Raw genomic sequence first — 26,739 nt, 5'->3', positions numbered from 1 at the left:
CACTTTTATTTCAGGGTTGGTTTCATTTTGATACTGTGCATACCTCTTCAGCAAGGTATTCTAGTGTTTCATCATCAAAAAACAATTCAAATAAACCAACACAGGACATATTTGAATAGGTTGTGTAGTCAGGAGGAGGGCAGGGAACATCAACACGTTCTAAGTCACCGTCAATCCATTCATAAATAGCTGGGTTGGCTAATCTTTCTAGAATTCATTCAGCAGCTTGTTTTTCAGGTTGTTGTGGTTGTTGTTGTTGTTGTCGCTGCTGCTGCTGCTGTTGCTGCTGTTGTTGATTTTTCTCCGTAGGCTGCATGGATGGTGAGAAAGTACTAGAGGAAATTTCAAGGGGTTCATAATCTCCTCCAATACGGTCATTGTTTGCTAAGCATATTTCAGCTGCAGCACGCAGCTGACGTCCAGTTAGGTTATGAACCATTCCTCCCTCATCTTCATTGGCTGAATCGTCATCTGTGTCAACATTACCATCCAGTGGTTCAATGAAAATATCCTCAGTCTGATGTCCTTATTCATCGTCTGCTTCCAATATATCCATCACTTCTGATAAGGTCAGTCCACCCCTGGAATAATAAAAGATAAACAAATATGTAATCAACTACATTTAGCACATAAGTAACCTTCGAATGTACGATATAATATTTTTAAAATTACTGTATCAATGGCTTGATATCATGAACACCCGGTGATACCATATGGTATCACGCACTTAGAGGCATTGCTGTGTTGTCACAAATAACATTGTGGAAATTCAAATGTACAGAAGGTTTCTTTGATTCATCGTCAATGTTATAATATACTGATTAGAGAGAAATAATAAATAATAAGGGCAATATTATACTTACACATATCGAACGTCCATGATTTTCACTCCAGAGAATCACACCTGAATTCATGCAAGCGCTCCCGCCAACAAACCACTCGTAAGTGTCAGAAGCTTCTTCAGGCGCATGCGTCACTTCAAGCCAAAGAATGTATAAAGCTCCAACTAAACCCATCTTGCGACTCAAGCCAGTACCAGCTCAGTTAAACTTCTACTGTCTCCTGATACCATATCAGTGAGCGCTAATGGGTTAATTTGATTCTCTAAGATCAGATGCAAAGTCAGGATTGCTTCATGTTTTCCTACATTCCTTCTGAAGCAAAATTGATCTTCTCCCAACTCTGTTTCAAATGGTCTTTCAATTCTTCTGTAAATATTACATGTTCAAACTTCGCAGGCGTGAAATACTCAACTAATGGTGCGGTAGTTTTCATACTTGTCAGCACTAGCTTTCTTCGGATTAGGTATAACATTCTGCTGAAAATTGGATGGCACTTCTCATGTCCCATATATCTTACACACTAATTGGAATAACCTCGCCATACTGGTTTCTCCTATGGCAGTCAGTAATTCAGAGGGAATGTCATCACTTCCAGGTGCCTAGTTCCTATTTAGGTCTCTCAAAACTCTGTTGAATTCTGACCTCAAAATTGGGTATCCCATTTCATCAGCATCAACAGCCTCTTCTGGTTCCAGAACCGTATCACCTACTTATTTACTTTGATACAACTGTTGTATATGTTCCTGCCATCTTTCTGCCTTGTCTTCTTTCCCTGGAAATGGTTTTCTATCCAAGCTCTTAATATTCATACAGCTAGTTTTCCTTTCTCCAAAGGTTTCCTTGATTTTCCTGTATGCAACAACTAACTTTTCTAGGACCATACAACCTTCAACATCCTTGCACTTTTTCAGCCATTCTTCCTTAGCTGTCCTGCATTTTCTATCCACTTCATTCTTTAATTGCCTGTATTCTTTTCTGCAATCCTCATTCTTTACATTCTTGTATTTTCGTTGTTCATCAATCAGATCTAGTATCTCTTAACTCCTGGTCATAGTAGCTGCACTATTTTCTCATTAATTATTAAACCAGCTCCTGCATTTCCCCTTTTTGAGTTTGTGTTGATAAATCCGTAGTTGCCCGACCAAAAACCCTGCTCTTCCTGCCAACGTACTTCACAGAATGTCAGTATGTCTTCCCGATGATTGCCACCCCATCATGTAATCCCCAATGGAGACGTGAACGGGGGACTATTTTACCTCCAAAATATTTTACCCGGGATGAAGCCATGATCAGTACAACATTCATACAGAGAGAGATGCATGTCCTCGGGAGTTACAGCTGTAGTTTCCCATTGCTTTTAGCAGTGTAACAATATCAACACAGCTAAGCCATGTTAAGTATTATAACAAGGCCATATCAATATTAAACAGAAGGAAGGATCCACCTTTTCAATACTCCATTGGTAAGTTGAACAAAAGAAAAGTTACAACCTATTCATTTGGGACCGTTTTCAACACATTTGAAGTGTCATCATCAGCCAATTAGCAAAGCAGTGCAAAAATTAAGTCATAAAGGTCTAAAAACAACTAACACAGTGATCACAGGCAAAAAATTAACACTATTCCGTGCCGAAGTAATTCCGGTTGATGTTCATAACGCAATGATCACAGTCAAGAGAGTAAAAAGAACACCACTATTTCGTGCCAAAACAAATCCACTCAATGTTCATAAGCAGGTCTAGTACAATCCTGCTATGCCGCATTCACGTATGAAGATGATGTATTTGAGATCGATAACGAGTTAAAGGACTTGTTCTAATATGCAAACTTGAAACACGTCAAATAACAGATCAGATGTAAGGCTTTTCAGAGCAAATGCCTGAAAAGCCTTATATCTGATCTGTTTTTTGACATGCTCTATTGGTGAAACAATATCTAATTCCCTCCATGGGAACTTAGAATTTCCATTCGGAATTGCTAGGCGGGCAATAATTTCATTGTGGAGACTTATCACCCGTATGCAGTTATCAGACTGTGCCTCTTATAATGGGCTTCTGATAAGTTCACCTGCATACACCCCAGCGTCAGTGGGTAGGATCTGACACATCCCACTCTGATGAGTCTAGTATCAGACCTAAGACAAAACGCTGGTTAATAGAGCAAACGCCTGAAAAGCCTTACATCTGATCTGCAGTTTGACCTATGTAAGAAGAGTTACAGTTGTTGCACTTAAAACAGTATATGCCTGATTTAGAAAAGACACTTGTTTTATTTAAGGAGTTGGAGTTATGTAATAATTCAAGGTTTCTATTATTAGTTCGAAAAGAAATCACGGTATTGTGTTTTTTGAAGACATTAGCAATACTGTAAGCATTTATATTGAATGTGAATGTGGAGTAAGCAACTGGTTTAGGATTATCTTTTAAGAGTGTTGTGTTAGGACGGGGTTTAAATTTGTTAACAATTTGTTCAATAAAATATCTATTATAACCATTAAATTTGGCAATGGAGTGGATGATATTTAGTTCTTTATTTAAGTTATCCTTTGACAGCAAAATTTTGAAGGCACGGTTAACCATATTGTTGTACGAGGCACGTTTATGTGTCTGTAGGTGAAAAGAGTCTTGTTTCATTGTATTAGCTGTACGTGTGGGTTTTCTATAAATCATATATGATAATGAGGAAGGTAATCTGCTTATTGTTATATCTAGAAAATTAATTGATTTGCTTGATTCCGTTTCAAGAGTGAATTTAATACGCGGATCAATTTTATTGAGGCTATTAAGAATAGATGCTGCATTAATAACTCTATCATATAGAATCACAAATGTGTCATCTACATATCTGGCCCAAAATAGTGTGTGTTTAAAGTCGTTATCAATGAAATTGTGTTCTAAAAAGTCTAGAAACCTTGAAATATTACATAACTCCAACTCCTTAAATAAAACAAATGTCTTTTCTAAATCAGGCATATATCGTTTTAAGTGCAACAATTGTAACTCTTCTTACATATGTCACACTGGTCATAACTTCAAAATTAGGTACTTTGAACATGTTAATGCAATAAAATACAAAAGATTTCCAGCAGTGGGGCAACATATACATGACAAAACATATCTTCACTACAATAGACCAGGATATTGAAATTAAATAAAGGCCCTCTTCCCTCTCCTAGACATCATTGAAAACTGTTTTATACACCTCGGCCAGTTTATCAATCCAAATCTTAACCTGAATGATATTTCTGAGAGGCCCAATGCCCTTTTCGATTTTCTCATCTCCATTTTAAATAACCTGAAGTCAACAAGCAAGCGATCAATCTTTCACAATTTACACAATACTCTCTCATGCCACTTCCCCCTTCTGCAACACCCTCATGATCCTCCTTAGATACCCCCACCATTTTTGTCCTTTCCCTCCCACCCTCTAATAAGTGCTCATTATTCCCCATCCTTTTCTCTATCATCTCCCATTCATTTATCAATCACCACAGCAAGCTGTTTGGAGTTGAGCCTCACATTGTAATTTCTTTTAAAATTTCTTCCTATTTTTTATATATTTTTATTTGGTTTTATTCATTTTAATGATTTAAATTATTTTTAAAATGTATATATCCACTTCAAATTGTTGAAATTAAGTCCTACACTGTTTTCCTAAGACTTCAATTATGTCACCTTTTACTCTTCGGCCAGAGAAACAAATGCCTACAAGACCTGCCTAGCAAAAACTATACATAACTGCATATCACAAGTTCAATTTCATAACAAGTTATCCTTCAAGTTTGCATATTAGAACAAGTCCTTTAACTCATTATCGATCTCAAATACATCATCTTCATACGTTTTCATATGTGAATGCGGCATAACAGAATTGTACTAGACCTGCTTATGAACTTCAACTGGATTTGTTTCAGCACGAAATAGTAGTGTTCTTTTTACTCTTTTGACTGTGATCATTGTATTATGAACATCAACTGGAATTGCTTCAGCATGAAATAGTGTTAAATTTTTGCCTGTGATAATTGGGTTAGTTGTTTTTAGATCTTTGTGACTTAATTTTTTGCACTGCTTTGCTAATTGGGTGATGATGACACTCCAAATGCGTTGAAACCAATCCCAAATGAACAGGTTGTAACTTCTCTTTGGTTCAACTTAACAACGGAGTATTGAAAAGGTGGATCCTTCTTTCTATTTAATATTGTATATTTCTCTATTCAATACGGAACAATCATGAAAATTTTAACTTTAAAAAAGGTTCTGAAAGGTTACTACCCACCCCCCCTGCGATGAACCATTCGTTAGTCTGATCTCTTGACAGATACCCATCCAATATGGTTGTAACTGCGGCTCGGCTATCTGCTTCATTGGGATGCGCAAGTCTCCCCACCATGACAAGGTCACATGGTTCACAGGGAAGGCTCCCAAAATAATACTAAATTTCCTAAACACACATTAACATACACTTTTCAAAACATTAATTATTTTAGCCCAAAGGAATTCTTTAAGCAGCTAATTGAGAGAAGCAGATGTTTCACAACACATCTTTACAGTGAACCAGCTCATAAAGAACAGCAGCCAATTGTGGTCCCAGGCTTTCAGATGTTCTGTGGCCAGTGCATGATATATTTTACATTGTCATCATACTGCAAGAACAAAGCAAATCCAGTATATTGCATTGTATAATTTTATATCTAGTGATTATTACCAGAAGATATGTTGCTTTTTACAGAATCCAAGCCTGAGGGATGAAATATTCCACCTTAAAAATTGTGTTTAGTTTGATCAGAATTCAAACCGAGTCTACCCAGGTAACAAGCTAGTGCTGATGCAACTAAGCTTAACAATTAGCACCCCTCCTTGCCAACATGATGTAAGACACCTCTTGAAAGATTATTTTCCAATAAATTCATTATTACTATTTTGAAATTGTTAAAGAAATACAACTGCAGTTATATTATAAAATCATATAAAGGACTTGTGTTAAGGCATTAATAATGAAGATTATAAAACCATGTGTGATTTGCCTGGCTTCAAGGAAATGACTACAAATGGATTCCAAGGAAGAATATAGACCTGTGACCAGTATAATAGCATATGTATAAAAATACACATCCCCAATCACCACCACCACCACCACAGCTTTAAGAGTTAACAATATCCATAGTATAAATGTTCAAGAATTTCTTCTAGATACATGTATTACTACAGGATAAACAATAAATCACTATTATATAATAGCCCATTAAAAAAAGCATAGGAACATTAAAATGTATTTTCCCAAGACCAGCTTTGAACTTGTAACTACTAAATTAAGACTAACATCCTTTAAATATTTGAGTAAGACAATTCACAAAATAAACACAGTACATGATAACGCATCTAGAATAGTAACTGCTTCCTGGAGCAGTAATTCACTACACTAGAATAGATATTATACAAGGGCCCTAAATATTCCAAGTTACAAAAGGATCCCCCCTACCCCCTCAACACACTTCTTTCTTCAACTATTGGAAAAGAACCAGCAACTGTCAAATCAAATTATATTTTTAAATGCTTGTCTCCTTTTTTGTTGCTTCCTCCTCCCACACTGACCTGTCATTGTGTCTGACCTGTTATGAATTCCTTTGGCTTGTTCCTTTCTGTCATTTTTTTCTTTTTACCATCCAACATGGTTGAAAAGTTACTAATACTACACAAGAGAAAGAAAATCCTAAACCTTTATAATATTTCTGTCACCCTAACTACTCCAAAGTTACACCATTTTTTAACCATCCAACATGGTCTCAAAGATACAAATTCAGTAAAATGTTGAAGTAACATAAATGGTATTTAATTTTAGATATTAGTGCTCTACCCCCCAACCTTTTCCCAGACACAATAAAACATATGATAGCTGATAGAGAGACCAGTCATTCTTTTTACAACACAGAAAAGTATAAATGCTAGCATTGTATAAGGTATAGTATTTTGGTGCATATTAAATATAAATTAAAATATATCTGATGTCCAAGATAATTGTGCATTAATACTAGAATAGGGATATAAAACATATGTTTCAAATGTCAACAGATTGAAGTGCAAGAGTGAACAATGCAATTTCAATGAAATTCTTAAAGTTACAATATCAAGTCCTTTCTCTCATATGAAATGTGTAAGTCTAAAAATAAGTAGTTCCTTATTTATTTGAGTATGTGACCAGACAAATAACACAACAGGTTAGGAATTCCATTTTTTCTTTAACTGAGTAATAACTGAGTAATAACAACCTTTTTGGTTAAACACGTTCAGAAATATTCTGTGTATTACTTCAGGAAAGCATTCTAATACCAAATATCTTTGAGTTGCCCTTGTCTGTCAAGTAAACTGTAATATATTTATGAAATATTCAATTGTCCTTAGACCTAAAGTATGAAGCCTCCATAGCTTAGGCGGCAGCGCGCCAGCCTCTCACCACTGGGTTCCGTGGTTCAAATCCTGATCACACCAAGTGAGATTTGTCTGGATAAAGCAGAGGCGGGACAGGTTCATTCCAGCAATACACTCCTTTAACATTTCATTTCATTTCATCTGTTAGTCATTAACCATTGCCCCACAGGATTCTGACAAGCTTTGGTCACCGGTACAGTTCCTATCCTTGCTACTAGATGGGGGCATCATTCATTCCATTCCTGACCCGATCGAATGACTGGAAACAGGCCGTGGATTTTCATTTCCTAGACCTAAGTTATCATAAATATTCTGAAACCCTGAAAGGATATAGGAGTGATGGATGGTTAAGTAGCGCAAGGTACATCCCCATATATTTAAATGAAGAAAAATTAAATTACTTCAATTGAAGGACACAACAAGTATAACCAGTCTGGAACCAATCATGGGATACCACAGTATATACTACTGCCAATTTCCATCGCTGCTAAAAGTTAAATTTTCTGGTAAATTAGGCTGAGAAAAGAATTGTTATACTCACCCAAACCCCGAGCCGCCACATCAGTTGCAACTAAAATTGGTGCTCTGCCACTTCGAAATTCTAAAAGGAACATGTTTATATTGATATTGCAGTCACATTGTTAACACAACAAAATATACATGATAATAATGTGCAGTTCAGTTAGCTGGAAATATTATTTTCCAATAAATTCATTATTACTATTTTGTAACTGTTAAAGAATTACAACTGCAGTTCATATTATAAAAGAATCAAAGGACGTCTAAACAATTTGTAAATGAAGACAGTCTTGACAAATACTACAAATTATTCATAAACAAATAAATAAATAATCCTGTAATTACTTCTTGCTTTTAGAAAAGTGCCTTTCTATGAGAAACAGAATAATGAAACCGAGGCCCCATCAGTCTTAAGCAAAGAGGATTTAAAAAAAAATACCTTCAGTAAAATTATGTTTCAATTACAAATGCAAGCATAAAAATATTGTGAAATAAAAAATTCACAAAATTCTCACTTCAGTTCACATTGTAGAACATTCTAGGAAAAAATTTAAAATACACAAAATATTAAGTCAAACAAATACACACCTCAAAAAATGTTTTGCACCACCTGCATTTTGTGTGCTTATGAAGAATGTTCGCTCTAAGAGTTGTTGCATGACAGACATACATCCGAATGACGTGCAACGCTACCTGTTAGTGGAGATAATAGATGAAGTCTCAGAACAGTCCAGAAGAGTGCAATGTTACTGTCACCTGTGGACACAACATGACTAGAGTACATTTGTGTCTTGTGCAGTATACAAACATGCCTCGACGAGTCATTACCACTTTTGACAGTAGGCACATAGGGACACTGCATCAGTAAGGCCTCTCTGTGAGAGCAATCACTGGCCTGGCTAGTGTACACCATAGCAACGTCGTTGGGACATACAGCCGCTATCATGTGACACAAAATGTTGAAGATTGTATTCGCAGTGGCTGTCCACAGTCAACAACAGCAGCTGACAACCATTAGTTGCGAATCCTGGCTCGCAGGAACCCAACAGACACTGAAAAAGAACTGCGTAACAACTTACAACAACTGGTAGGGCTGTCTCTACGCAGACAATCAGAAATAATCTCCGTAGGGAAAACCTACACTCAATAATTCCCTGGTGAGCACCTGCACATATACCCTAACACCATGGCGCCAGGTACAGACTGGCAAGGCAGCTGAGCTGGACTCTGGAAGAACAGCAGCAGGTCCTCTTCATGGAGTGGTGCTGAATGTATCTAACACTAGATAATCATCGGAGGAGAGCGAGGTAATGCTAGATGAGTACTGTATGCCATCCCACATGCCCATCAAGGAGGCGGATCAGTTATGTTTCGGAGTGGCATTATGTATGGACTTTGGACGCCACTCGTTGCCATAGAGGGCAATATGATTGGTACATAATACCGGAACAGGATCCTTGGGCCCATTGTTCAACCATACCAACAACAGTTCAGCAACAGATTCGTTCTGCAAGATGACACTGCACGCCTGCACCACTCCAATCTTGTGAACCTCTTCCTCAGGGAGGCTTACATCCATTGAATGAAAGGGCCTGTGGTGTCTCCGGACATCAATCCCATTGGACATGCCTGGGATATACTGAAACAAGCAGTGCGACGACGAACGAATCCACCTCTCACCCTGGCCGACCTCTGAAGGGCTGCTGTCAAAGAGTGGGACAAGATTTATCAGGACAGCCTCAACCACCTTACGGCCAGCATGCCACGACAGTTGAATTGTATGTGCCTGTTGGTTTCAGCATAGCTAAAGCGGACCAAGGTAGATGTTGTGGATGTTAATCTTCTAAGAGCTATAAAATCGTGGAATTTTATGGTCCGTGGAGTGATGTGTTGTGATGGAGAAGATATAGAAGAGTAAGAGGAGAAGGAACAATTATTGTTAAGTGATTTGAATGCTCAAACAGATGGGTATGAAAGTATTCTAGTAGCATATAGATGGGGTTCAAGAAACCCATAAGGTACTAGACTCCTTGATCTCTGTCTGAGGAACAAGTACAGTCGACTCTCGATAATTTGAAACCAGAGAAAAAGTTCAATTTACCGAGAGTTCAAAATAATAGGAGTTCAAGTAACCAAGAGGGAGGGAAGGAAAAATTCAAATAAACAAGAGTTTCACTTATACTTACTCATTTCTTTCACAACATTTGTACAATTATGAAATGTTCATAAAGAAATGTTCATTTGAATGTTCATACAGAAATGTTCATTTTGAAAAAAAAAAGTCTGTAATTTTCTTTTGAGTGAGCGACTTCCATCTATCATGGTCCAATGAATTTTCGATAGTGGTAGAGAGCTGAGAAGAAATAGTCACTTGTGTCCGTTCTGAGGGCGTAGGAGCGTAGGGTAGTAAGAGCTGTCCTTACCTCGCTCAATGTGACTGGAATTGGCGGTTGTTCTTCTTCGTTTTCTTCCTCGTCCTCATCCAGAGAGGCTAAATCCAACAGTTCAGCATTAGTTAGGGCACCGTGGACACCGATGTCATCGTCAACTTGAACGTAATCCTCAAACGTTAACTCTCCACAGGTAGAAGTCCCCATCCTGAGTCAAAATTTGTAAATTTTGGCTGCTCTGATGACTGTTCCACGTTTTCGGTTTGCTTAAACCCGCACTTTTTGAAGCAGTTATAAATGGTGATAGGGTTGACATTTTTCCAGACCTAATCAATCATGATTATAGCGGTCAAAACTGTTATGTTCACCTTCTCACCTTTTTCGATGCTATCCAGCACAAGAGAAACAATTTCTCTGTGGTAGAGAGTTTTTAAATTTTGAATAATGCCTTGGTCTAATGGTTGCAATCTTGATGTCGTGTTGGGTGGAAAGAAAATCAATTTTACGTGGTCTAATGGTGGTGGGTTATTATGCACGGTGCAGTGGTCCAAAAACAGCAAGATTTTGCGTTTTTCCTTTTTCATGTCACTGTTAACCAAGGTCAGCCATTCATTAAACAACTCTGTCATCATCCATGCTTTTTTGTTTGACCGGTAAGCTGTGGGCAACGATTTTATTCCTTTGAAACAGCGTGGTTTGGCAGATTTCCCTATAATGAGTGGTTTCAACTTTTGAGATCCGTCCATGTTACATGCTAGAAGGACAGTTATTCTTTCCTTGCTCAGTTTCCCTCCATGACACTTCTCATCTTTGAACGTCAGGGTGCGATCAGGAAGACATTTATAATAAAGCCTGGTTTCGTCTGTGTTGAATATGTTCCTTGGGTAATAGCCATTCAAAAGTTAATTTAGTTCGTCAATCCATTCAGAACAAATGGAACTATTCACGCTGGCGCTCTCTCCGCAGATCTTTTTAAATGTGATGGCGTGTCGGTTTTTGAAATTTGAAAGCCACCTCTCACTTGCTGCAAATCCTTTAATCCCGAGAGACTGCGCAAAAGACTTGGCTTTTCCCTTCAACATGAAACCGCCCAGGGGAACGTTTTGTCCTCTACACTGACAAATCCACTTAAGCACTCTTCAAGACGGGGAAATTCACCCTGACATGACGTTTTTCTACTCGCACTTAAGGCACTTTCGGTGACGCGATCTTTATTTTTCAAAATCATCGACAATGTTGATGGTAAAATACCGAACTGTTTGGCGACATGTTTTTTTAATTGTCCATCCTCCACAGCTTGAATCACACGCTTTTTTTCACTTATGGAAAGACACTTGTTCTTTCTTGAACTCATTGTGATGCTTAAAAATTACACAAATCAAACGTTAATATACTGTATCACACTTTAACGTTTGAAAGAAGACTCACAACTGCAAACTCACTCATACATCTCATTACTGATGTAAACAAACGACAGGTCTGTGCACGATAACAATACATACTGTAATCACCGACTTCAAATTATGGAGAGTAGGGAAGCCCGACTTCAAATTATAGAATGTCGGCGAGCAAGATGCCATTCCTACAACTTCAAATTACCGAGGGGACCAAATAACATTGATTTTTTTTCAATTTATCGAGTATTTTTCAAGGGACAAGGAGAAAACTTCAAATTATCGAGAGATTCAAATTAACGAGTGTCAAATTATTGAGAGCCGACTGTAGTAGGAAACTCATGGTATATAAATAATAAAACTTAAAAAATAAATTTTAAAAAAGCCACAAGATATGGGTAGGATGGAAAAAGTGAATCTCTTATAGACTGTCCGGCTACATGGCTAAATGGTTAGCATGCTGGCCTTTGATCACAGGGGTCCCAGGTTCGATTCCCGGCAGGGTCAGGAAATTTAACCTTAATTGGTTAATTTCTCTGGCACGGGGGCTGGGTGTGTGTGTGTGTGTGTCTTCATCATTTCATCTTTGCCACTCTCCACGCATACAATAGGCCGTTTGAGGTTCCGAACTGAATCGAGAACTTTCTGGCCATATATCTACCGTCTCTTTGCCTGCAATATGATCCACTTCTTGAGTAAGACATAAATGACGGCTTCTTTTTATGAGTTGATGTTACAAGCCACCGTCAAACTTACTTATGTTACTTTATTATCAATACTCTGTGGAAGGACTGCATCCTATGTCAGTTTTTGGATGTCCATGTTTTATTTTCACCTAGTGTTTAGCAATGCTACGCTTGAGACTTTTTAACCATTCCTAAGCGATCAAGTCATTAAACATTTGTTAATATCTTCACTTTCATTTTATACTTTGACCAACATGCACATAACTTGTTTATATTCTTTTAAGCATTGTATATTTACTTCATCCTATTAATGTCACTTATTACATACTTGTATATCTTTGTTCATACGACCTGTTTTAGCTGATTATGGTGTCCATAGATACCGAAACCGCTACTGAACAAAAAAATGTTGTGATTATATTAACATATTATGTATTGAAAAAAGGTGGATCAATCAAATTTCCCTCTATTGCATGTTATCTCCTTTCAATACACCCCTTCTCAGTCGCCCTGTAGACAGGGAGGTAGATGGTCGAGTCAGGCTGCGGTCTTTTACACCGGTGTGCCCGTTAGTGTAACTTGTGCCTGGGTCGTTGTGACCAGTACGCGCCCAGCTGTGTTTTACTAGATTCGTTTAGTTTCGTGTGCATATACATCTCAATATGGATCCTGCTGAAGAGTAAATGATCCGATTATTGATAGTGTGTGTTGAAAAGGAAGAAAGTGAAAGAATAACTGCATTTGTGAAAGATAGAGACAAAGCAGTAGGATGCCTATTGAAAGAAGTTGATAAGGCAGCAGAAGATACTTCCAGACAGCAGCCACAAAGTGATGATGAAGGTGAAACTGACAATCTTCAGCTTAGTAACCATGATAAAGATAGCAAGATATCTGGTGATGACAGATGCGGTGCTGGTGTTTCTGAAGTGAATTTGACAGGCAAGGATGGTGAGACAGAATGGCGTGCGCACCCAACATTCACAAGGACTGGTCGTGACCAGGTCATAATATTGTAACAACGCCTTCCAGGGCCTAAAGGCTTAGCCAGGAATGTTAAAACTCCAACTGAAACCTGGGAGCTATTTTTTCCAGACGATATTATACAAAAGATTGTCGACTATACCAATATTTGGTTTAAACAATGACAATTCTTCAGTGTGTTCACACAAAGAAAATAGTGCAAAATTGAACTTGAATATGAACTCAGATATACGTAAAATAATGTATAATTCTCTCATATACATGTTTTTCACAAAGGTGGTTGTTATGCTGTAAAATTAGAAGTTTTTATCATTTGAAATACAAATATTTCTGAAAAATTGTGCTTATTTTATGATTACTCATGCCAAAAATATTACAGTGACAATGGATGAAGGGGAGGATAAATATATATTTAGTTCAAATAGCTTCCATTTTACAAACCAGGAAAATAAATAGAATGGAAAGTTACTTTTCAAAGCTTTCAAAATTTATTTGTAAATCAACTCAATTTTCAACAAGTTTTTATTTTTCTAATGCGGTCATTGAGTACGTAAAAATGTTTTAAATATTATCTAAATAAAAGTAAACTTACTTGCAACAGTATTAAACTTCAACATTTTTATTAGATTCCAAGGCCGTACTATAAATTACGAAAATAATTACTGCGGTCTAAAAAACCGCGTGCGCCCGATTGAGGGTTAAAACCAACAACTTTCCATACATATGAGCTGCCAACAAAGGACAAAGCTTAGAAAGCAAATGAAAAGGTTAAATTTATACAGCTGAGAAACAACATCTATTAAGAGTACGCTGATTGAAGGCAGACTAAAAAATGTGGATTACGAATGACAGATTGTAGATGTGAATTCACACTATTCCCACAGAGCAGCATATTACAGAAATGACGAGGTCCAAAATCCTGTCCTTTGGTAAACTGAATTGTTTCCAGAACTGAAGACTGGCACAGCACCATGAACTCCAAGCATTAGTCCTATTACCACAATCTCATCAAGATGGTATTTCCCTTCATAGTAAGGTATGATTGGATTATACCTGCCCCATTTCTCAGTGTTATCTTCTTCAGGCTTGCCTAGATGATGTTCAAACCTGATAGTCAGGTCTATTATGTAACCTTGATTGTTCTTGTAGGCAATCATGTCTATTTGCCTGGAACTACCATTACATGATATGCTGTGGACCTCTTCATGCACGTTAAAACCTTTCCTACATAGCTCTTCAGCGATGAAGGACCTGATTTTATGGTGGCGGGAGTTCCTCAGTACATCACAATATGGACAAGATCCAAGGATGTGAGCCAGCATTTCTTTCTCCCTGCAGCATCGCCAGCAGAGGTTACTCTCCAAAGATCTGCCAGGAACAGTTCTAAACTGTATTACCATTGGTTTTCATTCTAATAGCTTCATGTCATTCACTGCAGGAAAGGCCTTTGTGATGTTTTACCCAGCTTTTGGCAGGGTATATTCTTTGTATAACTCCACTCTGATGCCTTTATGAGGTAATGCAGACAAGCTACCATTTCATGGTCTCTAAGTTCATGACCAATTTTCCTTGGATCGAGAAGGCCATTGAGAAACAACTGCAAAATAGATTGTTGGATGTAAAAGTGATTCCTAGTGTGTCTCTCTGGAAAGTGGTCATTGACTACTCATTGGATACTTCAAGTTCAATGAAGCTAAAAGTAAGAACTACACAGGAAAATAAACTCAAAATGTGGAATCTGAAGGACAATGATAGAATAATAGTGTTCCAAGACAATCTCTAAACAGTACTACCAAAGACAGATGAAAAGAAAAAAAAATGTTGAGGAGGGATGGAAAGATCTAAAAGTAAATCTAGTAACTATAACTGAGAAGGTATGTGGATGAACTGGTGGCACAAGAAAATGGAAAGAAACTCCATAGTGGAATGACGCAACAAGAAGTGCTGTCCTGAAAAAGAACCTGTTTAGAAAATATTTCAGACACAGACTGACCATAACAAGGAATCATACAGAGTTGCTTAAAAACAAAAGAAGACAAGTTGTTACAAGAAAAGAAGAGGAGTGGCTGAACAAGTTGAGCAATGAATTGAACGATGTTAATGGCAATAAGAAATTATTACCGCAGTATCATCAAGATGGCATTTTCATTTATAGTAAGGTATGACTGGATTATAAAAAGTTAAAAAACAGAAAAAGAGTAAAGAACACTCCAAATACCTAAGAGAGAATGAAAATAATGAAAAGGTCAAAGAAACTTGGAAGACTTACTTCGAAGAATTGCTAAATGTGAATTACAGCAGAAGTCCACAATAGCGAGTACGGCATATGACGAGAAGCCCGTTGGACAACATTTGTATTATAATGCTAAAGAAAATTATCGACGCTATTATTCCAGTATTGACATTCATATACAATTTCTCCCTTCAAAATAGTGTATTTCCAACTGTCTGGAAAATGGCCCTGGTGCAGCCTTTACCAAAGATAAAATCTCCTAGACTAAACAGTGACTACAGACCTATAAATATACTGTCAATAGTAGCCAAGGGACTCGAACACATTGTGCATAATCAAATCACCAACTATCTCAACGACCACGACATATTAGACCCACACCAGTCAAGTTTCCGACGCAATCACAGTACATGTACTGCCTTACTAAGCGTGACTGATGATATAAGACAGGCTATTGATGAGCAAAAACTGACCATCAAAGTATTATTGGACTTCAGCAAAGCATTTGACTCTTGTAGACCATGAGTTGCTCCTATCCAAACTTTATCACCTAGGGTTCTCCTACAGTACTCTGAGATGGTTGGGAGCTTATTTACACGAACGTCAACAACGTGTCATCAATCGAGGTGCATTTTCTTCGTGGCAATATGTAAAAAGAGGTGTCCCACAAGGGTCAACCCTTGCTCCTTTGCTGTTTTCTGTCTATATCAACGACCTAGCTAAACAGCTGACACATTGTAAACGTCACATCTATGCTGAGGACGTACAATTTTACATCCATGCAAAACCAACAGACGTTTTGACAGCAATCGAGAAAATTAACATGGATCTAGAGGCCATAAGTAAATGGTCTTACCAGCATGGACTTATTTTGAACCCGAAAAAGTCCCAAACTATAGTAATTGCCCATCCAAGACTTATTTCCGACAATTTCCGCATGTCTATCCCCGACGTACAACTTCAAAATCAAGTGTTGCCCTTTTGCAAGAGCGTAAAAAATCTCGGAGTAACCATTGACCAGCACCTCTCGTGGACGGATCAGATAATATCTGTGAGTAGACGAGTTTTTGCTACGTTGCACACATTAAACAATTTCAAATTTACTTTTCCGTTCAGTTTAAAGAAGAAACTAGTTGCAACCCTCGTTCTTCCAATATTCGATTATTGTGACGTAGTTTACAAAGATGTGAAAACCGAGCTTCGAGACAAACTACAACGTGCACAGAATGCCTGTGTAAGATTTATATGTAATATGAAATTTTCAGATCATGTTACCCAGTCTTACGTCGACCTCGGATGGCTACGCCTTGAAGACAGACGCAAGCTGCATACCCTGACTTCATTGCATCGAATCCTTACCTTACGATCCCCATCTTACCTGTATGAACGATTTCATAGTCTTTCTGAACACCATGATAAAAACACCAGAGCGCTGAGCTCGACATTGCTCGCTATTCCTAAGCATAAATCCTCAACCTACAACAATTCCTTCCCTGTTGTGGCCAGCCGTGAATGGAACTTCCTTCCGCAGCAGGTCAGAGGGATATATTTTTTTTTTTTTTTTTTTTCTAGTTGCTTTACGTCGCACCGACCCAGATAGGTCTTATGGCGACGATGGGACAGGGAAGGCCTAGTAGTGGGAAGGAAGCGGCCGTGGCCTTAATTAAGGTACAGCCCCAGCATTTGCCTGGTGTGAAAATGGGAAACCACGGAAAACCATTTTCAGGGCTGCCGACAGTGGGGTTCGAACCTACTATCTCCCGAAGACTGGATACTGGCCGCACTTAAGCGACTGCAGCTATCGAGCTCGGTAGAGGGATATCAAACCACGAAAGATTTAAAAGTATGTGTTCAAAATATCTATGAAACGAGCTCGTAGTGCGACAGTCTTGTTGATGTTGATGTTGTTATTGTTATTGTTGTTGTTATTGTTATTGTTGTTGTTGTTATTGATGTTGTTATTGTTATTCAATGGTGTTAGAAAGTACTCAGCTGTGGTTTCCTGCATAGTTACCCTTATCCCTATCCCCATTTGGCAATGTTTTTCACCCACAGTAAACACATGAAAACTGAACATTCGTCAATGTGATATACTTCTGGAATTGGACAAATTAATTGTAAATATTAGTAGGTTTATCTATATTATTATTATTAATTTTTTTTGCTAGTTGTTTTACGTCGCACCGACACAGATAGGTCTTACGGCGACGATGGGACAGGAAAGGGCTAGGAGTGGGAATGAAGCGGCCGTGGCCTTAATTAAGGTACAGCCCCAGCATTTGCCTGGTGTGAAAATGGGAAACCACGGAAAACCATTTTCAGGGCTGCCGACAGTGGGGTTCGAACCTACTATCTCCCGAATACTGGATACTGGCCGCACTTAAGCGACTGCAGCTATCGAGCTCGGTATTATTATTTTTATTATTATTATTATTATTATTATTATTATCATTATCATTGAAATTGTAATTCGTTCTTTGTTGTATGTTAATTTCTTCGTACGAAGCAAAATGTTAATTTATATTGTGTATTATAACAGTTATTTTTATGTACAGCAGGATAGCATAGTATTGTAGTAATTTGTTTCAGTCTCTTTTTTTCATTTATTCAGTATGTTATATATTTTTATGTTAATTATGTATTTCACTGGTTAAGTGTAAGACAGGGACACGTGTCCCTAACTTTGCCAGTTAAAATAAATCATATCTATCTATCTATCCATGTATCTATCTATCTATCTATATTAAAATGGGTAATATCCTTTGGTTACAGCGAGAGCCCTATCACTGACACATCCGTTATTACGAGCGATTAAGCGTGCAAGATTTTCTCCGTTACCAATATTTATGCATCCCAGCGATTCTGTTGCATGCAATCGATCACCTTCAGTATCGTTTCCTCGCTATGTCCACTAACAAGCTCTCTCATCGACATTCAAAGGCAATGTCAGAGTCGATTAGTAATACCCGTCGACTGCTGTTCCATGAAGAAAATTTGAAATGAAAGAGAACATATTTTTGTAATAAATGCGTAAACAACGTGTCCAATAACAGTTGTTAACTCATTAAAAGTAAAGGATGAATAAACGATTGCTTAATTTTAATGTTAAATGCTGCAATTAAGTAAGAATGGGATACACCTCAAGATATGGCAGAGTGCATCATTGATTTCAGAAGTTAGTTTATATTTTCTCACGTCTGGTTAAATTTCGGAAAGGCTATTATCATGTAAACTTAAAGCGAGAAAGTTATCATATCTCTACCAGCGCTTGAACGATATTTTCATCATACATATAGTATGGTTAAGTTACGTTAGGTGATGCTGTTTGAATAAGAAAACTGAAACGTTCGCTATAAAATGTGATCGATCATCTTAGTACGGTAACATTTTCTTGCTATATGCACTTGCAAGCTCTCTCTGCGATGTTCGAAGGCAATGTTGGAGTTAGTAATACCTGACAACTGCTGTTCCGTGAAGCAAAATCGAAATGAAAGAGAATATTTTTTCGTAATAAATGTGAATAACTTGTCCGATAACAGTTGTTAACTCATTAAAAATAAACTATCATTTAATTTTAATGCTAAATGCTGCAATTAAATAAGAATGGGATACACCTCAAGATATGGTAGAGTGCATCATTGACTTCACAGGTTCGATTATATTTTCTTGCGTCTGGTTAAATTTTGGAAAGGTTATTCCCATGTAAATTTATAGCGAGAATGTTATTCAAGCACTAGTAGAGAAGGGATATGTTTTCATGGTATATATATATGGTTAAGTTAGGCGGCGCTGTTTGAATAAGAAAACTGAAGCGTTTGCCTTCGGTATCATTTTCTTTCTATGTGCACTTCCGAGAATGTTATCACTTCTCTACTGGGGCTTGAAATAAGTTTTCATCATACATACAGTACGGTTAAGTTAGGTGTCGCCGTTTGAATAAGAAAACTGAAATGTTTGCCACATAATGCGATCAAACCTCTTCGGTATTGTTATCTCGCCATATACACATGCGAGCTATCTCGTCGACATTCGAAGGTGATGGAGTCAATTAGTAATACCCGGCGACTGCTGTTCTCTAAAGAAAATTCAAAATGAAAGAGAACACGTTTTTGTAATAAATGTGTAAAAAACGTGGCCAATAGCAGTTATTAACTCATTAAAAATAAAGGCTGAAGTAAACGATCGCTTAATTTTAATGTTATATACTGAAATTAAGTAAGAATGTGATACGCCTAAAGATGGTAGAGTACATCACTGATTTCAGAAGATAGTTTGTTTTCTCGCGTCTAGTAAAATTTCAGAAAGGCTATTAACAAAAAAAATTTATCAAGTAGGTTATCATTTCTCTGCGTGCGCTTGAAATATGTTTTCTTGATACATATACGATTAGGTTACGTGACGCCGTTTGAAGAAGAAAACTGAAATGTTTGCCACAAAAACCTCTGGAGTGATACTATAACATTTTTCACAACAAAATTAAACACACACTTTCAAGTAGCATTGGATTTTGAAAAATAACAAACAAGTAAGCCATAGTGTGGATATGATCCGCAAGTTTTGGAACAAATTTTCATACCGATTTTAATGTCTATGGGGTTTCTTTCAAATTTTACAAAAAATCTGATATGACAATCCGCTATAGCGAGTAAATTTTTTGCCGTTATGAATTCTCATTATAACAAACGTCTACTGTATATACAGCCTATGCAATAAGACAGTACTATCTCACATCCATCTGCCTCTGACAATGGGTCAGACTTAACGGACTGATGTGGAATATGCCTGGAAATACATCAAAACTGGAAAATCAGCTGGTTTTAATTAAATTAATGGAGAAATGATCAAAGCTATGGGCATTACTGGAAAACATTGGATCTACATACTCTTTCGTAAGATCTGGAAAACAGACATCATAATACCAATTTTTGAGAAAGGAGATAGAAAAAATGTTGTATTTATAGAGGTATCACTTTAACATCTCAAGTTTAAACTTTATGAAAGAAATATTAAGCATAAAATCAGATCCCTCATTGAAGAGAACCTCTTTGAAGAACAGTATGGATTAAGGAAGGGGAGATCAACAACTAATTTAGTATTTACCCTCAACCAATTAATGGAAAAATACGATGAACACAACTCGAACTTGTAGTTAGTCTTTCTGGATATCAAGAAAGCATTTCATGTGGTGAACAGAGAGAAAGCGTAGAAAAAACTGAAGAAAATTGGAATACAGGATGACATGATACACAGGATCAAGAATTTGTATGAAGATATTAACAGTAAAGTCAAAACACCAGTAGGAATAACTGAAATCTTTAACAAAAATTTTGGGTTAAGATAGGGTGGTGTTTTGTCTGCTTTTCTTTTCATTAATGTGATGAATGACATTCAGAGAAAAGTACACCAAACCACTGGAGGTAAAAAAAAAAATTGGATGGGTGGATCCCTCTCTATGCTTTGATAGTGATCAATTGTCAATACAGACCATAATGAAATTCATAACTTATGAGTTATTCCACTGATACAAAGTGTGTTCTTTAATATTTTTTTTTTTAGATAAGATATTAGAACTTTGTTGTATGGAACTTCCATTGTAGCTTATTTGCAGCTTCTTTTGCTAGTAATCTACTTTTTCATTTCCAGTTGTCCCTTATGTGTCCATGAACCCAAGAGAAATAAATAGCCAATCCAAATTAGCAACTTCGTTACTACAATGAACTCTCCCAGTCAGCATATTAGATGTCAACAAATATAAGACAGTAATTATTAAATGTTATTTGAAGGCACCTAATATTGCAATTTCAGCCCTTGACCAGTCATACAAAATGATCTCTCTATTTAGCAAGTCTGCAGTCATCGTTCAGCTAATACTGCATTTTTTTCCATATCCATCAGACCCATCTTCTTCCCATTTTTCAATAGGGAAAAAACTTACACAAGGGAGGATTTAGTATATCATGGCTTATTTTTAAACAAGGTTGGATTGTATAGTATTAAGTTAGTTCTCTTACCTGCTCTTTCAATAAATTGTTTCAGGACCATTAACAAGGTTAAGATTTATTAACCTAAATTAATCACAAATATGATGGTCATTTGGGTTTATGCTATGTGAAATGAGAAATAGTAGGAAAACTGTTTCACAAAGACTTGTTCCATTTCCTCAAAAAAAAAATCTCAGCTACTGTATTTTCTTTCAGGGCCGTGGAAGAACCAATCATGAGAACGATATGATAACACATTACTAAGAAGGGAAATGTTTTTAGAAACTTACTTCATAATACATGAAACATGCCTATTAAACCAAGGAAATAACAAAATGTACAAGAAACAATCTTTTCAATCAAGCTACAAGTCACAAAGAATAACAGGCAGATCACAGTTTCCATATAATTATTGCCTTAATAAGTTATTGCTTTTAATCTCTGTATCATACTCTTACTTACAAGTGCTAACTAATATAAAGCATTATACATATAATTTACCTTGGAGGACATGATCCCTTTCTTGTTGAGTTTTGTCACCATGAATGCTGACAGCAGACCATCTGTAATGTGAAATATCTTATTAAACCATATGGATTTAAGTAAAAAATTCACATGAACATTAGAAGCTCCCACTCACTGTCCAAGAGTAGCAAATATATTATCACCATCATCATCATCATCATCATCATCATCTGCTGGGTGGATTGAGTAGCTCAGTAGTTACTGTTGCCGGTCCCAAGCCCAGAAAAACAAAGTAGGGTTGGCTTAAAGCTGTAAAATTAAAGTCAGAAAATAAACATCTTGAGGCAATAAAGGGCAGGACGGTTCCACATGTTAGTGACAGTATCCCAACAGCATCTGTTTCATATGTTAGTGGCGGCTGAACAAATATCCTCTGCGGCTAACAACCATAGTTGTAAATCGGAGCTTGCTCCACTTGAGGTTGATAACCTTTGATAGTCAAATATGGAAAAGTCTTTTAGTAAAAGAATTCCACGGTCCAACCCCTTAAGGATGGAAAAGACTATATCAGATTCGGTGGGTAGTCACCTAAAAGACAAGAATGAATTTGAACACTCAAAAATACATGCATACAATCAAACACACAAACATAGAATCAAACCAAAGCATAGTAACTACATTGTGATGCACAATTTAAACTCCTTACTAAAAACCAGAAACCTCAAGAACTTCACAGATGAATTAGATAAGCAAAATATTCTTCTGGTAGGCCTCCATGATATGAGAAATTGAACAGGAATTTGTCTGAATCCCAAGGTTATGGAGTGTACAATGGCAAGACAGGCCAAAGGGTCATGAAACACTGCCCCCAGTTTGGTACAGGATTTATAGTAAATTTGAAAATAAGAGATTCTGTAATTGATTTTAAAACCATCTCACCAAGAATTACAACTCTAAATTTATGCCATTTTACACCATCATAAATGCTCATGCCGCTGCCAATGAAAAAAGTTTCCTAACAAAAAATCTGCAAGAAGTTCATAATTTCTGGGATCTCCTCGATAAGACAATGAATAAAATAAATATGAATAACAAAGATCTTTATAGGTGACTTTAACACTCAAATGGGTTAAGGAAAAGAAATATCGAGACGTAGTAGGAAAGTGGGCTCCTCATAAATATACTCTTATGGCTTTAGCGGTGGAATGGAAGTAACCAGAGTGAAGATAATTTTCCAGCGTTCTTTGCAGTGGTATAATGCATGTTACATCAATTATGTGGGTGATGTGGAATCCACCCAAAATTGCATTCAGCACATTTAAGTTTCATGACATAACCTCACACAGAATACGACCATTCAACTACGTAAATAATACTAATACTTTCATGACATAACCTCACACACAATACGATCATTCAACTATGTAAATAATAATAATTTAATGACAACCTTGCACACAATGCGATCGTATCGTAACAATAATACAAGTACTAACATGATGCAACACTTCACAGCCATATATATGTATATATAAGTAATGATGATAATAATAATCATAATAATAATAATAACGATAATTATTCGAGCTCCATATCTGCATTAGTTACCCACGGGTGAGAGAATATTATTCTCGAGTTATACCTGATATCGCACTTGCGTCAATGTTGATGGCCAAGGCCATAGTCAAATGTAAGATATGACTGAATTAAACTAAATGGTACAAATGACAATGATGAGTGATGATCCAAATTAAATATTTTATAAGACTTAATGAGGAAATACATTCCATCGCAATGAAGTTTGGCGTAATATTTAACCAAATACTACGTTCTTGTGTCAGTTCTTATTTTAATGGAGTTGATGTAAGTTCCAGTGGTTTTTTTTAGCTTGCAACTTGTGGAGATAGAAGTTACCTTTTTGTCACAGTTCTAGTTAAAAACTATTATTGAACTTTAAAAATTGTGACAACTTGATGAATTTGTTATAGTGTCATTGGGCCATCTTATGTTGTACTCTATTACTATGTTGTTGATGTGCCTTGCAGTTGTTGTGGCATTCTGACATTAGCTTGTTGGTCAAAAAGGGGAAACAGACTGGGGTACAAGTTGTAAATATCATGCTGTCAGATGTGTGTAAGCTGTGTAAAATGGAAAAGTTTAAAGTTAATGAAATTGAAAAAATGAAAGAAAATAAGGGGAAAATCAACAAGTGAAATATAAGTACTGCAGTGTTGACACTTTTAACTGCGCTGGAATCTTACCTTGTTGTGTGAAGGTCGACGATGTTATGCTTCTCGTTTTGTAAGTGTGTACTCTTAGTAGAGGGGAGTGAACTCGAGAAGGCAGGGCTGTGGGCTTGAGGGTAGCGCATGAGGAGGAGTTACTTGCATTTGGTGGCGAAGAGGGGTGCGATGTGTGTCAGCCTAGAGAAGCAAAACATCGACAACCACCAGTACTCTAAAAACCCTTCACACAACAAGGTGACATACCAGCGGAGTTAAAAGTATCAACACCGCACTACTTACATTTCACTTGTTTATTTTCCCCTCGTTTTCTTTCATTTTTTCAATTTCGTTAACTTTAAACTTTTCCATTTTACACAGCTTACACACATCTGACAGCATGATATTTACAACTTGTACCACAGCCTGTTTCCCCTTTCCGACCAACAAGCTAACGTCAGAATGCCACAACAACTGCAAGGTGCACCAACAACATAGTAATAGAGTACAACATAAGATGGCCCAATGACACTATAATAAATTCATTAAGTTGTCACGATTTTTTCAAGTTCAATAAGGTTTTAACTAGAACTGTGACAAAAAAGTAACTTCTATCTCCACAAGTTGAAAGCTAAAAAAAACACTGGAACTTATACCAAATCCATTAAAAGAACTGACACAAGAACACAGTATTTGGTTAAATATTACACCAAACTTCATGGCGATGGAATGTATTTCCTCATTAAGTCATATAAAATATTTTAACTTGGATCATCACTCATCATTGCCATTTGTACCATTTAGTTTAATTAAGTCATATCTTACATTTGACTATGGCCTTGGCCATCAACATGTTAATGCTTCCCGCATCTAATTTAGTTCCTTACATAACGACTACAGTTAAATTCTTATACGTACCCAATAATTCTTTTAATAGTCATAGGTTAAATTATAAATAAGTGCTTGGTTCAGTTATGAGGTGATGCTATGACTGATGATGCCCTTTAAAAGGGGTGAAACATGTACCATTTCATATTTTATTGTGGATTAAACCTTGATTTTATGATTGATTGTATTGAAAAGGTAGAAGAGAAATAAATTTTATATTATTTTATATGAATTACTTTCAATACGGATTTCACATGATTCTTGTAACTTGTAATTGGTATGTTTCGAGCTGTCAGTGGAATGACATCAGTAGACGAATAAGTTTGAGTAGTGTCTTTAAAAGTAGCAAAGATCACAATATGAAGATAAAGTTGGAATTCAAGAGGACAAACTGGGGCAAATATTCGTTTATAGCAAGGAAAGTTAGAGATTGGAATAATTTACCAAGGGAGATGTTAAATAATTGCAAAGAATTTGGAAATTTATTGACGAAAAGACTAGCTAAACAAGAGATAGGAAATCTGCCATCTGGGTGACTAAGTGCAGATTAGTGGCAATTGATTGATAAGAAAGATTGTTGTTGATTGTCCTGAACGCTATTTTAACCCCGTGTTTTTTAACAGTTTAGCGTCGACGTGTACATTTGCCTTTTTTGTGGTAAACTGCTGAAATTTAAAGATAAACATTTTTAAAGATAAAAATTTCATTGTTCCGTATTGAAAAGTATCACAGTTAAAATTGAAATAATAAATAAAGAGGTTCAACCTATTCAATACAAAAGAATAAGAAATGCAGTGATTACATTCTTATTTAATAATAAGTAGAAGTGGTACCGGTTTCGACCCTAGTCCAGGTCATCATCAGCTGATTAAAACATGAAAAACAATGCATAGGAAAAAGAAAATGAAAATAAAAGACCAAGTTCACTCCGGATCAGTAGAAGAGGCGATATAAAAATGACTGTAAAATTCAGAAGAAGTAAAATGTAAGTCACTTGAAAGAAACAGTGCATAATTTTCTGAACGGCAGTATGGTACACGCAGTGTTAGGCCAAGTTTTATAATGTTTATGAAAAGCGGAGAACGGTTAAATGAGCTAGCTTGTATACACTGTCAGGCACAAAGTCATAACACAATCGAACACATATGAAGATCCATAATCGTGCTGAAGCTGAAGATGAGTAGACCAATTGAAGTAACTTGCCAGCTCCCGGTGATCAGCGCGATATCTTCAACATCAGGCACTGTGGTTTCAAACGCCAACGTAAAATTAAGAATAGCTTAATGATCCAGTATTTGCTTCGGTTGCGGGAATGTAAGTATATATAGATACATATAATATAATTCAATATAAGTGAATAAGTAATTGTGATCCTGTAGAATTTTTGGAACAGTTGACGTGAAAAAACAATTGTGAAGAGAAAAAAATATAGTTAAAAAAATACAGGAAACAAATGAAAACATATATGCACAGTGTGCTATTTTTTTTTTTTTTTTTATGTAAAAAATTCAGGTCGTGATTGAAGTAGTCGAAGTCAGCGGAAGGCAAGAGTTAAATTTGAATGAGAAGAACCAAAATGAAGGTGCCATTTATTTTGTATTTTTTTTGAGGTGAAAAGAAAAGATAGGATGAATTAATATAGGAAGAGGAATAGTGAAATAAGAGAAGAATAAAAGAGATTGAAGTTAAACGGTGTTGAGGAAGGATACGATAG

The 26,739-nt window shown here is 36.6% G+C and overlaps 1 protein-coding gene across 1 annotated transcript in view; it reads right to left on the bottom strand.

Moving 5' to 3' along the window:
- LOC136878881 (uncharacterized) overlaps positions 1-26,739 on the bottom strand; it is a 309,809-nt gene that overhangs the window by 78,567 nt on the left and 204,503 nt on the right. Inside the window, exons 9-10 of the mRNA XM_067152445.2 lie at positions 21,952-22,013; positions 7,808-7,867 (exon numbers count right to left, since the gene is read on the bottom strand). Coding sequence (XP_067008546.1) covers positions 7,808-7,867; positions 21,952-22,013 — 122 coding nt within the window. The remainder of the gene's footprint in view (positions 1-7,807; positions 7,868-21,951; positions 22,014-26,739) is intronic.

The sequence above is a fragment of the Anabrus simplex genome, chromosome 8, assembly GCF_040414725.1.
Source record: "Anabrus simplex isolate iqAnaSimp1 chromosome 8, ASM4041472v1, whole genome shotgun sequence".
Classification (NCBI taxonomy): domain Eukaryota; kingdom Metazoa; phylum Arthropoda; class Insecta; order Orthoptera; family Tettigoniidae; genus Anabrus; species Anabrus simplex.
Note: the sequence above shows the minus strand (reverse complement) of the source record. Positions and strands in the feature narration are given on the sequence as shown.